The following is a 15,748-nucleotide window of genomic DNA, read 5'->3' as shown; positions in this document are numbered from 1 at the left end:
ATACGACATCGGGTTGGAGTAGAACATCAGGCAAAGCTCCATTCATCTCCAGACCACTCAGCTCTTTTCCCAAGCAGAGTAGCAGTTATTAGTGCACTGGGATAAATTAAACACTGACTTTTGATTGTATTATTACTATAAAAATATATTAGTTATTCCTTTCAATGTATGATTTCCACAAATTCTGAAATGTAAGCTCATTACATCTTGGAGCCAAAGATTGCTCTGCTGGAGCATCTTCCCCATCAGGCAATGGAAATCAGTTTGGGGAGAAGAGGTTGTTCTGTCTTATTCTATTTAGGCATGTGTTCTCTCAGTCACTTCTAGCCACATCGGTCTGCTACCTACCATGGTAGAGATTATCTAGGGCATTGGAGGAAAATTAGAGAAAATCTCTGTTCCTTAGCAGGCTTTTGGGCAGCAAGTGAGGAAGTAAGATAACGCAGTTCAAGCGCGGGCATGCCTGCGCGCATGCGCGCGCGCTCGCGCGGACACACACACACACACACACACACACACACACGCACACGCACACACACAGAGCTGCTTTGTCCGCTGTGAGGTTGGAGGTTTGGGGACTCTGTGCCCACTAAGCTACTTTCTATTTCAAGTGCCTGTATGTCTGAGGCCTAGTTTGAAGCCTCCAGCGTGTTTGGAGTTAATCCCCATTAGGTTGGACTCCGCCCCTTTCTCCCAAAGGTAAAGCAAGGTTTTCAGGCATCACTGCAAAGGGCAGCTAGTGTTCCCATCCTTGTCTAACAAGCTGTGAGGAGAAGTTGTTTCTGAGATCTGAGCCTGAAGAGAGGGAACAAGTCAGTCAGCCTTCGTGGTCAGAAGGTAAATATGCAACTTGGGCCAAATGCAATTCAAACAGCTGGATAAGAAACTGCTTTGCTCTCCCCTTGCTCAGCCCCCCTTCTCCCCTTCCTTTCTCAGGTTTCCTGTCCTTTCATCTCAAAGCTCAGAGAAGCCGTTTTCTACCCGAGGGCAGCCCGGTGCTTTTTTATTTCTTCATAGTCCGTTGTTTGCACAGAGGCTAAGATGAATCAGGGCTGGATTCCTATTTCATATTGACAAGATTTGAGGACCTAAGGGTTAAGTGCTAGTTGGTTTCCCCAGGGGAGTTGGTAACCTGAGGAGATGAAGTGCCTGTTTCTGGGAGTGGAGAGAGTGATTTTGTTATGACCTGTCTATGCAAGTAAAAATGGATCCGGTTTGCTAATGTGGTAGGTTGATCTCCTGGATTTGCCTAAATCTAAGGGGTTATGCGACGGAAATGGGGTAATGAAGTTAAACTGAAATGCAAATATTGAGGCCTCTCAGGCTGGAAATAAAAGAATGCATCCATTTGGTAAATATTTATGAGTTCCTACTATGTGCCAAGGCATGACAATTTCCAGAAGAACCTGAAATACTTAAACTATAAATCCATTCTTGCAAAGAACACTTGGCCAAGTGGTTTCATTTTGTGGTGGGGAACTGAAAATAGAATGAAGCCTAGGGGTGAGGAAAAATCACCCATGGAGTGGTTGTGGGGAGAGAAAGGGGAAAGGAGAGATGTTCTAAATCTTAGGTGGTTTCAAGTCTTTTCCATTACTTATGAGAGAATAGGGTATTTTCTGGTAGAAAGGGAGAGAATTGATACCTACTCTGGTGTTAGGTATAGTGCAGATGTTTCACTTGAATTTTATGCTTAATCATTTCCATTTTATAAATGAAACCAAAACTCAGAGGTTTTAAGTGATCTTTTTATGTGCATATAGCCTGTAAGGGGCAGACCTCAGGACTCTGTCTCTGATCTGATTTCAAAATTGTGACTTTTCCACTAAAACAGTATTCCTCAATCATTAGTTCCCATTAGAATCAATTGAGGATTTTTAACAATATGAATTCCCATAAATTCGAAGTCAGTGAATCAAGGAGGGGTTGACATAGTCTGCATTTTGAACAAGCATTGAAAGTGATTCTGAACAAGCATTGAAAGTGATTCTGAACAAGCATTGAAAGTGATTCTGTTGAGAAACATTCTTGATATACCATGCTGCCTCTCAACTTCTCTGAAGTGATTGGAAAAGCAATCAGCCCATCTTCTTCCCATATGGGCCAGATTCACTCAATAGAATGTCACCAGCTGTGGTGACATTTTATTCCCAGCTTATGCAATGGGCTGGAGAGACTAACGGGCAACAATAACAGGGCTGGGGTTTAGGGCTTAACAATGTCTTGCCAGGGATCTTGATAGGGGTAGTTTCTAACCAGCTGAGAGTGTGAGATAGAACTCGTAGCCAACCAGCTTATCACTGAAGATGATGGCACCTGTCTAGCCAGAATAAGAACTGAGATGAAGATCTCTAATTGGTACCTCACTTTTAAAATCATAGGATAGATGGGGAGTTCAAGGAGCAGCATCTTGGGGAGAGGGAAGGAGAGAGAAGCTCATATGAAATTTGGGGAGGTTATTCCAGTTCCTACCTTTCCAGTCTCAAACTCTGGAGAAAGGAAATAGCCCAGGGCCTGATGTGGAGGTTCTTTTTATGAGCTCTCTTTGTCTCTGCATGGTCAAATATATTTATTTAGAGTTGATCATTTCAAAGTTATCAATTGCTCAGTTAGTCCTTTCTCTCCACTTAGTCTCTGGCTTCCTGCCTTTTAATGCCTTACCTGCTTGTGAGCATTCCCACCTCTGGATGGAGAGATGCAAATAAACACATAAACTCACCCAACACAGTTTTGCTGGTCTTTCTACCTCAAACTAAAAGAGGAGGGAAGGAAGAAGAAGGCCCAGAAAGAAGTTCAGCAAACATGAAATCTGAGGAATTTGAAATAAAAGACACAAGTCAAAAGAGAGATCTTCTTAGAGTCACCAAGATGAGTGAGTACATCATGAGATGATTTCAGGCACAGGAGAACTCAGAGCACTTCTCATAATGGAGATAGCCAGAGGAGAAGAAACCCCTGAGGGAGACAGGTAGCAGAACATGAGGAGAGAAATGTTTGGGGAGTAGCAGTATTTTTTTTTTTTTTTTTGAAGCTTTGTCTGAAACAGAAAGATCTAGCATGGTCAGGCTGCTTATATACCCAACTTGATATAAGGAGTCACATCGGTCCAACACGTTTCTCTGGAGCAGGACTCTATTTACCCACTGGAAACATATGCCTGCATATCTCGTTCATTTCCTAGGGAAGTCTCAACTCTGAGTAAGATGTATTTGTAACAGGATTGGCAGGAAGACAATGCACACTGTCTGGGGGCGTGAGGAGAAAGGCCTGTTCACGTTCCTTTGCCAACACCAGTGCCAAGAAAGCTGCTCTTCACAGACCAGTCCTAAACCAGCAGTCTTGCAGGCATGTTTCCCTCAGCAGCTGTTAAGTCACTGACTCCCTTTCTTACCACTTCATGTTCTAGTCTTTAATTTGCTTACTGTTTTGCCTGTACCCTCTTACCCTGGGAAAGGCAGTGCTTTCCTTAACTCAGAAGTTGCACAACAAGCTCAAGTGGAAACAAAAGGATTTGTGTCTTTTTCTGTGGGTACTGGGGAGGAGGTGATACAGGAAGGAATAGCTTTGTTTTTCTCCACCAAGAGAAATATAAAAGCAACGTTTCACTTTCATTGATACTTCATTGTAAGTGCCCATACATTAGTAGGTATACAAGAAAGTGAAAAAAGTGAGAACAAATGATTAAAGGCTTGGCAATTGGACACCACAGGGAGAGGGAGAATGCTCATTATGGGGAAAAAGGCTAAAGGTCTCCTGCTAGCAATCTGAGTTGATGAAGGGCTCTCATTTGGAAGATGGTGGCTAGCTGTTCTCCATTACCTCTGAGGACCCAACAAAAGGATCTGGCCTTAGGTTGCAACAAGAAAAGTTTATAAAGGCATATAACAAATTATTTATTGACGGTGAGAGTTGTTAAGCTACTAAGAGATATTATAGATTTCCCTTTCCTAGAGTTCTTTAAAAGTAATGGAGATAACCATTTGCCATGTATGGTTTAGGTGGGTTTCCTGCATCATATAGGTTGAGGTGACTTCTACCCACGAGGCTGTGCTAGAATGGCTAGCATTATCTCTAAAGATGAGCAAACATTAGGCTTTAGTAAGGATAGCAAATTCAGAACAGAACTCATATTTTTATCCTATTTATTACAACTTTCTGGCAACATCCACTGCATCTCATACAACCAATCTCAGAAACAGGCTTGCGGCCCATCTAGCAGATTAAAAAACCTGAGGAATGAGGGATAATGTGACACCTAAAGAGAGAGGTTCAACTGCAATCCTATCAATGCCTGGTAACTCGACCACTCCACAAGAGCATCAGGGTGAGTTCTTGGTTCCTGAAATCCAGTGTGGCTGTTTGGCTGGATATTCCAGGACAGGGAAACAAAGCTGTTACATACATGAAGTATACAACAGGAATTAGGATAGAATAAAATATAGCATTGTTTGTGATTTCTAGTTATGTAAATATAAAGCGACTTAACCGGTTTCTGGGAATGAACTTGGATTGCTTTCGAGGGTTGTCATGAAGGAGATTACTCCATTGCAGGTGGCATAACTAAAAGCATTTTCTAGAATATGCTTCACTGTCCACCACACGTGAACATAAAGCAGTGTGTGAACAGACTCCATGTGCCCTGCAGCCTCTCTATCCAGCCACAAGAGAAGTTGGGCTGAGACTCATATTGTGTTCAGAAACTGTTAAGCAATTGGATCTCTGAGATCTGTTTCTTGATTGCGTTCAAGTCAAGTCGATGATTTAGAAAGGTTTGCATTTAAAGTGTATAAGCTTCATATCTTCAATGTTTAATTCCATAGTCACTTTTAACTTTATATTGTTTGAGTCCTGAAAAGAGAATATTAGAGAATTATCTGTGGCAGTGATTCTTAACCTGCTGTCCACGGATCGTGCTAGCCCACATCTCTAGTCCTAAATAGGGTGACCATTTCATCCAAGGTTGTTTAGGACTTTCCCGGTTTTATCACTGAAAATTCCACATCCCAGGAAACCCCTGAGTCCCAGGAAAACTGACATAGTTGGTCACCCTAGTCATAAATGAAATAAGGACTATGAGTTTTTCCTAAAGTTGAAAGTACTTCATCTAAATTCTGAAGGTCAATGAGTTTTTCTAAAGCTAAACACATTTAATTTAAATTGAATTTTGAGAATTTGTCTTCCTATGTCTTGGCTTCAAAACGTCGCTTTTAAACTGAAATCATGGTGACAGTACTTGATAGTATTGTAGTTTAATTTAACACCTTCATTTGTCACAGGTGAGGACAACCATATATCACAACCCCTCCCCTCATTTCTACTGTAGTCTCGGTGCTACACAGAGATAGTCCGTTCCTCTGCCTTAAGTTCTCTGCTCCTCCTACTGGTTGTTATATTGGGACTTTTTAAAAAATTTTATTTTTCCGTAAGTTATTGGGGGTACAGGTGATATTTGGTTACATGAGTAAGTTCTTTAGTGGTGATTTGTGAGATTTTGGCGCACCCATCACCCGAGTAGTATACACTGCACCGTATTTGTAATCTTTTATCCCTCGCCTTCCCCCCAAGTCCCCAAAGTCCCCAAAGTCTATTGTGTCATTCTTATGCCTTTGCATCCTCATAGCTTAGCTCCCACATATCAGTGAGAAATATGATGTTCAGTTTTCCATTCCTGAGTTACATCACTTAGAATAATAGTCTCCAATCTCATCCAGGTCGCTGCAATAATGACTTCTTTTTCTCTAGGCAGATACCCAGTAGTGGGATTGCTGGATCAAATGGTAGTTCTACTTTTAGTTCTTTAGGGAATCTCCACACTGTTTTCTATAGTGGCTGTGCTAGCGTACATTCCCACCACCAGTGTAGAAGTGTTCCCTGTTCACTGCATCCATGCCAACATTTACTGTTTTTTGATTTTTTGATTATGGCCATTCTTGCAGGAGAAAGGTGGCATTGCATTGTGGTTTTGATTTGCATTTCCCTGATCATTAGTGATGTTGAGCATTTTTTCATATGTCTGTTGGCCATTTGTATATCTTTTTTTTAATAATTGTCTATTCATGTCTTTAGCCTACTTTCTGATGAGATTTTTTTTTTCTTACTGATTTGTTTGAGTTCGTTTTAGATTCTGGATACTAGTACTTTGTCAGATGTATAGATTGTGAAGATTTTCTCTCTCTGTGGGTTGTCTGCTTACTCTGCTGACTGTTCCTTTTGCTGTGCAAAAGCTCTTTAGTTTAATTAGGTCCCTGCTATTTATCTTTGTTTTTATTGCATTTGCTTTTGGGTTCTTGGTCATGAAATCCTTGCCTAAGCCAATGTCTAGAAGGGTTTTTTTCAATGTTATCTTCTAGAATCTTTATGGTTTCATGTCTTGGGTTTAAGTCCTTATTCCATCTTCAGTTGATTTTTGTATAAGGTGAGAGATAAGGATCCAGTTTCATTCTCCTACATGTGGCTAGCCAATTATCCCAGCACTAGTTGTTGAAAAGGATGTCCTTTCCCCACTTTATGTTTTTGTTTGCTTTGTTGAAGATCAGTTGGCTGTATTTGGGTTTTTCTGGGTTCTCTATTCTGTTCCATTGGTCTATGCACCTATTTTTATACCAGTACCACGCTGTTTTGGTGACTATGGCCTTATAGTATAGTTTGAAATCAGGTAGTATGATGCTTCCAGATTTGTTCTTTCTGCTTCATACTGGGACTTTTCATCTCCAGGTGATGATGTCCATGAGGGACATTTGGAGTTAGTTTTGACTACAAGTGCTGAGATTGAAAGAAATTATATACTTGCCCTGATGATGTTTGCACTATGTCTGGAGAAATTGGGTTTCCTTCTGTCTTCAATATTTTTTGAAAATCTCTATGGGAAATCATGGAGGCTTTTAATTGTAATACTTTTGGGGTAATACTGTAGGGGAAGGCTTCAGGTAAAAGAGAAGTGAGAAATTATGGCTTTGCCGTTGAATCACTGTGTACCCTTGGGTAGGTCGCTTGTCTTTCTGAAGCCCAATTTGCTCATTTGTAAATTTAGGATAATATCTTTCTTACTAACCTAAGAAGACCGTTGGGCAGAGCACATATAATAATGGATTTGGAAGGGATTGTGATGACACAGCTAATAACTGTTTGTCAGCTTGTTTCCTCTCCTCCTCTGGCCTGGGCTGCTTCATCAGGAAATGAGTCTGTAATGGAGGGCTGCTTGCACTTTTTGTAATCTTACAAACTAATATAACAAGCAGAGGCATTACCTCATTGCGGCCAACCATACCTGCTGTCTAACAGCAATTACTCAAAACTAGTTCCACTTCTCCCCCTGTTGCCTTTCAATCCCTCATCACATCTTTCTCTCATTTCTCCCATTCTCAGCCACAAAGCCTAATTCCCAGGGGCCCAGCTCAGGGCACTTTCTTCCCAAGCCCTAACATTCCAGAGTAAGCACCTGCAATTTACGATCTCTGCTCCCTTCCTGCACAAAACACGTAGCACAAAATACATATGTATCAATAGGGGAATTGTGGTTGAGTAAAAAAAAGAGCATTATATTAAGAATCAAATAACTGGGCTCTGATCTGGCCAGTGTACCTCACTAGCCCTTCACCCTTGAGTAAATCACTTCCTCTCCATATTCCCACCTGTAAAGTCATGGAGAGGGGGTAGTTTAACATTGTGTGGTAGAAAAGTACTGGCCTAGGCATCTGCAGATCAGGTTTCAGGTTCTGATGTTGCTGCTTGCTAACTTACTCTGTGACTTGAAGAAAATCACTTCCTCCTTTACTGGGCCAAATTCTCCCATATGTAAAACAAGAAGGTTGGATTAAATGATTCATTAAGTTCCCTACCCATCTGGAAATTGAATGATTCTATGAAATGGGTTTCACTAAACTAACTTGAAATGGACTGCCTGCTCTGTGTCAGGCACTGTTTGACGATGGTTGTGAAAGGGCTCATGACTGAGACCCTGAGACACTTAGTGCCTCTGCTGCTTGTTCCTGTCAGTGTCTAAAATTGGCAATGTGGCGATGACCCCATACAGCCAGTTCCTGCGCTTCCCCTGCTTTGGGTCCCCCAACCTCCTTCCCCGTCCTCTACACCACCACATATAACTTTAAGTAATGGTGGTGAATCATGGAGAAGTTTTTGAAACATATTCCACCATCTGCCTGCTGGAGACATTCACAGTGCTGTCATCAAGCTGCAGTGTGGTCTCTAGCCGGCCCAATAGAGAAACAGGCCAGAAAGCAATGGCAGATTAATGGAGTTGGGAGGAAAGTGGTTGATTTTTGACAGAGGGGTCTGTGAAAACCATTTGTGAGCTGAGCTGAAGAACTAGATCTGGAAAGACTCTCAGCATCTTGATTACAAGATTACTTGTTCCAAAAGGGACCTTGAAAGGTCCTTACAGCTATATGTTCCTGCTGCAAGGTAGGGAGTGCCTGATCCTGATCTATTTCAGAACTCTGAGAAGCTTTTTGGATTATATCCAGCAAAGGACAAGGAAGCTTTTCTTAATAGCCATTCCAGAGATAACCTCTCCTGGTTGGAAAGTTGCCTCCCATTTTGATTGTGGGAAAAGTGACTGATCAGTGCTCTCTCAGTGACAAGTATAGGGTATGAGACTAGACACTCCTTATTTTATTCTATCCATTTAAACCTGGCTGATGCATCCCAGCTGAAAAGCCCACACTAACACACTGCTGGACATGTTACCCAAGTCAAATGGGAATAACCTGTAACTCCATGGCGAGGTCTCTTTCCCTCTTACCCCTTATAGTAGGGGCGGGTCTTGATAAGTTGTCTTCCTTCTCCTTCACTCACTGAAAACAACTTTGCTCCTGATCCTCTTCAGATATTGCCTCCTTCCAAGCTACCAGGCCAGGAAGTCCATTCAGCTGGAAGCCGGGACAGCAGCCTTGTTTTCATTTAGGCTCCTTTCCTGCCACTTGTTCCACGATGTATGTCAAGAGTTAAAAGCTGTCTGATCCGGCTGTATTTGAATTGGCAGAGCAGACCCTAATTCAGTTATCTGGTTCCTCCATTGCAGCCTAAAGACCATAGAACTCTAAATTAGGCTGAAGGAAGGGAAGGTGGGAAAAGTACTGAAAAGCAAAATCCCACAGGGATCCAAATGGTCCTCGAGAGAATAATCTTATCCAGAAGCAATGACCGAGTGGCACATAATTGAGCCCCAGGACTGGCCAACCAGATGAAAAATAGGCCAGTGGAGCCTACATGGTAACTTACTGCATTTGGTGCTGTGATCCAACTCATCTCCCCATCCCTGCAGAGAAACCTGTGACCATGAGGAGCAGCCTGACCATGGTGGGAACCCTCTGGGCCTTCCTGTCCCTTGTTACTGCTGTGACCAGTTCTACCAGTTACTTCCTACCTTACTGGCTCTTTGGATCCCAGATGGGGAAGCCAGTGTCATTCAGCACATTCCGGAGGTGCAACTACCCTGTGCGGGGAGAGGGACACAGTCTGATCATGGTGGAAGAATGTGGGCGCTATGCCAGCTTCAATGCCATCCCAAGCCTGGCCTGGCAGATGTGCACAGTGGTGACAGGTGCCGGCTGTGCTCTGTTGCTCCTGGTGGCACTAGCTGCTGTCCTGGGTTGCTGCATGGAGGAGCTCATCTCCAGAATGATGGGACGTTGCATGGGAGCAGCGCAGTTCGTTGGAGGTAAGACTGTGCTTCTGGGATTGAGTAGGCTGGGTAGCTTTGGGGCAGGGAGGAGTGGGGAGTGTAGCCTTATGGGGAAACCCATTCTCACCCCCTTCACTTTGTCCAACTCTAAGGCTATGAATGAAGTCTCCTTTAAAATATTTAGTCTAGGACTTCCCAAAGTGCAATCAATATCAGAGTTTTATTCACAGCAAATTTGGCTAGTAGGCAGAATTGATATCTGTTGTTTACCCTCTATTTTTGTCACCTTCATCTGCCTGCAGGTTGCCCATTTAAAAACATTATCTATTAATATGTCTGCCTTCCAGAGGCAGCAACATACACTCTAGTATTACTGCTCCAATATAAACTTAATTTCTAGGAGCCCTGCTCTCTGGTAGTTATCTCAGAGAACAGTGATCTAATAAACACATACACACAGGTGCAAATTACTAACAGTTCTCATCAAAGAAATACACCTCTAATAGTGAAATGTTGGGTACCACAAAAACTGTAGATGACTACTTATTTGGACCACATCTAAGGCTAGCCCTGTCTGGCAGCTATTAGCAGTCTACCCAGATTTCTTGTGACCTTGACCCACCTTACTTGTCCTTCCTCTCATTCAGGCTCCCCCTAACTTTAGTGCAGGGAACCTGAGATACTGGCAGTGTCTGGATTGGCTAGAAAAGAGCAAAATGCAAAAATGGCAAACTTCAGGAAGACAGTGACAGCTGTATAATTTGAACTGTCTGAGAAGAAAAAACAAATTTAGAAAGACAGGAAAACATCTATGTGAATATTTGAGTATTTTGCAAAACCTAGATTGGGCACTGGGAAAAAGTGCTGGTAGAATCTACTGCTGAAGTTTGTTGTTACAGAGTTTTCGAATTATTACCCAATTCATTATCATTATTATCTCCATTAGCATGACAGTATGGGTCACTAGAGCCAGGAAACTTGGATTTCACTTCTGTTTTTTTCACCAAGTTGCTCTGTGACCATAGTGGGAAAATGACATGACTTTTCCTATGCTTCACTTCCTTTGAATTTGTCCCCTGGTGATATAGCCCAGATCTGATCTTTCTTTCTTCTGTCCAATGACTGCATTCATGTGGCCTTGGAGTGAGATGGCAGTGATGAGCTAAGACAGTGGTTCTCAGTGGGGACTACTTTTGCACGCCCCTCCCGCCTGGAAGACATTTGGTAATGTCTGGAGACATTTTAAATTGTCACAACTTGGGGAAGGTCCTACTGACATCAAGTGGGTGAAGGTGAGGGATGGTGATGAACGTCTACAATGCACAAGATGAGGACAATACTCATCCACAACAACAAAGAGGTATCCAGCCAAAATGTCAATAGTTCCAAGTTTGAGAAACCCTGGGCTAGGCTACCATGCTTTCCTGGCTTGATTATGAAAAGCATCAGATTCTTTTTGTGATACCAATTAAGGTGATGCTTTCTGGTTTCCTCTTTTCTCAGACTAGCTGTAAAAGTTTTAAATCTGAATTACCATTCTAGCCTCCCTCATTTCTAAAATTTTTTTCCCACCGTTTAGCCACTGATGGGTTTTTAGCCACATTGAAATGTACAATTAAGTTAGTTTCTTCCCTTTGAAAACTGTAATACTAAACCAGTTGCTAAGGCTGATCTAAGCCAATTATCTTAGCTAGCTTTGGAAGCTCCATGGGTATTACAAATAGGTCTTAGGCTTACCTTTCACTTTTATTTTTAAACACGCTATAATTAACTCAGCACTGCTATGAACACATTATTTCAGGAAGTGACACTTGGCTGATAGGGCGGAGGGGTCATCCTTGCAATTCATATTTATAGCCCTGGAGCCCAGTTCCGTGCCTGGCTGGCACGAAGCAGATGTTCAGTAACTGTAGAAAGAATGAATGCATGGCTAAGGCAATATCTAGCATATGTTGGGATAAACTGAATATGTGAGAGCTGGATTAGTTCACATCCTTTCCTCTTTTTCCAGGCTTCCATGCAGGGCTGTTAGCACCCTGAGCTCTCTTCTCTTCTGACAAAAGAGTGACAGTTTAGCCTCACTTGTATTTCTAAGAGTTTCCAGCAGAGTGAGGAGGGGCTAACTGTCAGGAATCAGAAAGCCTAGCAACAGCCTCCATCAGATTCCACACATTAAAGTGGCTCCCATACCCCCAGCTTGCTTCCTCTTTTGGGCTCAACTGAGACTTTCACAAAGCATTCATAATTCTCCATAAGATGCATTTCAGTTGATTTCACCTACTAGGTATAGAAACTCAAAGGAAATTGTTGATAGGGGATGTAGGAAGGTAGTGGAGATTTGGATATTCACAGGTTAGGCGGGACAGAACTTTGAGTGGCAGGTGTCACATAGAGGAAATAAAAACACGAGCATCATTTTAGTTTCACATGATTCTGCCATTCTATATCCACATGAGCCTTGCTCATAGGAACATAGTCACAGTGTTCACATGTAGATGAGGGTCTTTAAAGCTGAAGAAGAAAGTGCCATTTGGCAGTAGTCCTACAAGTCGTCAAGACCCTGGATGTGCTACCACGTTTATCCCTGGGCAGGGGATTGATACTGGGACAGATCGCTAGACCTCCACAGCTTCCCCATCTGTAACACCAGCCAATTAAGAACCATTCCTGCCTCCTTTCTAGAGACTGGTGGCTGTCCAGGTTATATCAGATGTGAGAGAATGGTGAGGGTTGCTTGGATGAACTCACCAGGAGCCCCTTGACATATGAGTGTGACCTAAGGATCTTTGGACATCTTCGGCCTGACCTTCTGAGACAGGCTTTGCCAGTGGAAGGAAACCAAGGCTGGGCAGCATTTTGGGCCCCATGGATAAAGACACAAGAGAAAGAGTTTGGGGAATTAAGTTCAAACTTGTGTAGCTGAGGGGAATTGATTTTGTTGCTTCAGGCCTGGCTGCTTCTCGGCAGCTAGCGCATTAACCGAAATACATTGGGGGAGTAGTCAATTTTTGTCAGGTCTGGTTTCTCTCTGCCAGACCCCAAACCACTGAAGAGATGGAGTATCCATTAAGAACTACCCCCTCCCCCTGCCTGACTCTTGCTCCCCAGTTTGGCGGCTGCCCACAGAGATGAGTGGTGGGAAGTGGGAGAGACAGGAAGAAATAAAGAGCTGCTGGCCTGACTCATACTCAGCAAAGTGACCTGATGGGGCCCATGGGTCCCATTTGCTCCACCTGTAGCTGATCCATCTGGACAAGCCCAGGGTCCAGAGAGCCTTCCACTGGGACCTCGATGCCCTGCTCCAATCAATGAAGGAAACACCTGGCCAGGAGATTATGTCAACACTGGGGATGCTGAGATTTCTAAACAGCTGGCCCCCAGTCCCTGAGAACATGGCCATTATTCACATTCCCCTGTTTATACATATGCAAGATGCTTATGAGATCCTCTATCTTCAGTGAGAGCTAAACAAAGAACAAATAGGTGAGTAGTAAATATAAGGAACTTCTTGGCAGAAAAACAATGTAAGATCTTGGATCAGGTTACTCATGGGAGGCCAAGAATCTTTCTCGACCAAGGAATGTATCAGAATCACCTGGGGTGCTTAAAAATGTGAGCTTTCCAACTCTCTGGTCTCGTTTCCCATTCTGATATACACAACAACAGGTGTAAGGCTGCATATTTAGTCAAATCTCCCCAGTGACTTTGATGTGTATGTGTGTTCCCTTTCCCCAGCCCAAGGGAGGGTCACTACCCTGGACATTATTTTTTTGTTGTTAAGAGAACAGCATTCAACACACCAGTGCTTTTCTCCATGTAAGGTCCTAATATTACATGCTTCAAACTGAATAAAAGTTGCCATTGGAGACATATCACTGAGAACTTGATTTCAGGAAGAGTGCCATGTTTCTAAAAACCGTCATCATCTCTGGAAACCATTTTTTTCCTGGAAAGTCCTTCAAAGTTTCACCAGATATCATTTTATTTATCCTCACCATGCTGAGAAAGGATTATGAAAGCCATTTTCTGTTTGGGAAGTGGTATTCAAGGACGTTAACCCACTAGCAAAGACTTATGTAGCAAATTGGAGCAGAGCTGAGAATATGGTCCAGTGCTCCTGACTCTCAGTCCTGTGCTTCATACGCTGATGCTCTTGAATTTTTTTTCTTTTCTCCTTTGGAAAAGAAATGCTATCACAGTGTTTTCCAGAGTGGTCCATGAACCGCTTGGATTAAGAATTACCCAGGGTGCTTGTTATTACAGATTCCTTAGTGCTGCAGACTGCACCAGGGCCTGCTAAAGTGCGTATTACACAACCTCTCATGCTCATATATTTTTGAAAATATATTATGAAATATTTCAGATGTACTCACTACTCTGTGTAAGAAATGGAATATTAGCAATATAGCTGAAGCCTCCTTTATACCCTGATCACATTCCCTTGTCCCCACTGAAAAGGTAACAACTGTCTGGGAGTTGTTAGTTATCATTCACTATCATGATTCCAGTACACACTAAAATTTGAGAAACTCTGCTCAGCCTTGTTTAGGGTGTTGCTTCTTTCTGGAATTCCCTTTTCTTCTATCCCTCCCTGTAAATATCTACCTGTCTCTCAAAGGCCTGGTCCAATGCAGCCCTTCTGTGAAGCCTTCCCTGATCTACTTTTGACATCTTTAGCAGGTATGAACGATCCTGTAACTCCAAGAGGAATATGGGGTAGAATGAATGGCGGGGGCGGGGAGTGGTAAGTGAAACAACTCCCTAGGAAGGGAAAGCTGAGATATAGTTGAAAGTCAGGCTTGTAAATTTTCCACTGGTTTGTGTTTGAGTCGAAGTTGTTATAATAACAAATTAACCCACACTAGGCTTCTGCTCAGGGCAGTAAATCCAAGCTACCCAATAATTATGTTTGGAAAGTAGGATTGGCAGCTATGCAAAGACAAGGGAATTGAGAACGAGAGCAGGAAGTTTAACAAATGCCCACCCAACAGTTGCACTTGTGAATAGTGGAGGGGTGTGCAAAGGGAGTTGGTAATACCCAATAAGGAGGTTATCCCTGCCAGAAGACAAAGATTAGGCATCTACCTATTTGAGAATATGTAGTTGGGAGAGGATTATATAGCAGCTGGGATATGGGCAAATAGTAATGCTGGGAACAGGGGAAAGTTGAAGGCAGCTGTGGTGTGGCTGGAAGGAGGGTTCCAAGTTCTGTCTCAGATTTTGCACCTGAAGGTGTGTATTGGTGTCCCAGTTTCCACAAGGGCTGAAGCTGAATAAAATGTCTAACTCCAGCCCTCTTCTTGGTCAGCTCAGTAAATTCAAACCATGGCAACTATGTCGGGGAGAACATTTGGTATGTTTTGTGATAGGGGATTCTTAGGGAGGGGAGCAGCTGAGGAAGAGAAACAAAATGGCAGCCTATTGGACATCTTCCCACGTGTAGTAGGGGAGTAAAGACAGTAACACACTCTAAAGGCTTTCTTTTCCTTCCTAGAGGCATGTGAGATTAGAAAAGTTCCCAGCTAAGCATATGCAGTTGAAACAGACTTCTTCAGGCCTGGCGCAGTGGCTCACGCCTGTTAATCCTAGCACTTTGGGAGGCCGAGGCAGGTGGACTGCCTGCACTCAGGAGTTTGACACCAGCCTGGGCAACATGGTGAAACCCCGTCTCTACTAAAAATACAAACATTAGGTGTGATGGCACGCACCTATAATCCCAGCTACTAGGGAAGCTGAGACAGGAGAATCGCTTGAACCTGGGAGGCGGAGGTTGCAGTGAGCCGAGATCGTGCCATTGTACTCCAGCCTGGGTGACAGAGTGAGACTCCGAGTCAAAAAAAAGGAAAAAAAAAAAAAAGAAACAGACTTCTTCAAGGGGCATATGTGGTTGGAGGGGAAGTCAAACTGGGAGTTAGCAATGACACAGAAGAGAAGTGAGAGCCAGGGCTGCAGCTCATATGTGGCAGGGCTGGGGTTTAAACAAGTTTTCTCTGCCACCAGAGCTTCTGCTCTTAACATTTTTAGTGGTGTTTTTCTTAAATGTTGGTACCAGGACAAGATACCTCCACATTACAGGGTGCTTTTAAAATGCATATTCCTGGGCTG

The 15,748-nt window shown here is 43.0% G+C and overlaps 1 protein-coding gene across 2 annotated transcripts in view; it reads left to right on the top strand.

Annotated features, from left to right (window-relative positions):
* Positions 1 to 727: 727 nt before the first annotated feature.
* LHFPL1 (LHFPL tetraspan subfamily member 1) overlaps positions 728 to 15,748 on the top strand; it is a 54,492-nt gene continuing 39,471 nt past the window's right edge. Inside the window, exons 1-2 of one of the 2 annotated variants that reach the window (XM_004064731.5) lie at positions 728 to 837; positions 9,284 to 9,679. In XM_004064731.5, coding sequence (XP_004064779.1) covers positions 9,298 to 9,679 — 382 coding nt within the window. In that variant the 5' untranslated portion in view covers positions 728 to 837; positions 9,284 to 9,297. Of the gene's footprint in view, positions 838 to 8,845; positions 9,680 to 15,748 lie in introns of both variants that reach the window. The other variant, XM_055375959.2, reaches the window with a different exon arrangement.

This window comes from Gorilla gorilla, chromosome X (assembly GCF_029281585.2).
Source record: "Gorilla gorilla gorilla isolate KB3781 chromosome X, NHGRI_mGorGor1-v2.1_pri, whole genome shotgun sequence".
In the NCBI taxonomy this organism is placed as follows: domain Eukaryota; kingdom Metazoa; phylum Chordata; class Mammalia; order Primates; family Hominidae; genus Gorilla; species Gorilla gorilla.
Note: the sequence above shows the minus strand (reverse complement) of the source record. Positions and strands in the feature narration are given on the sequence as shown.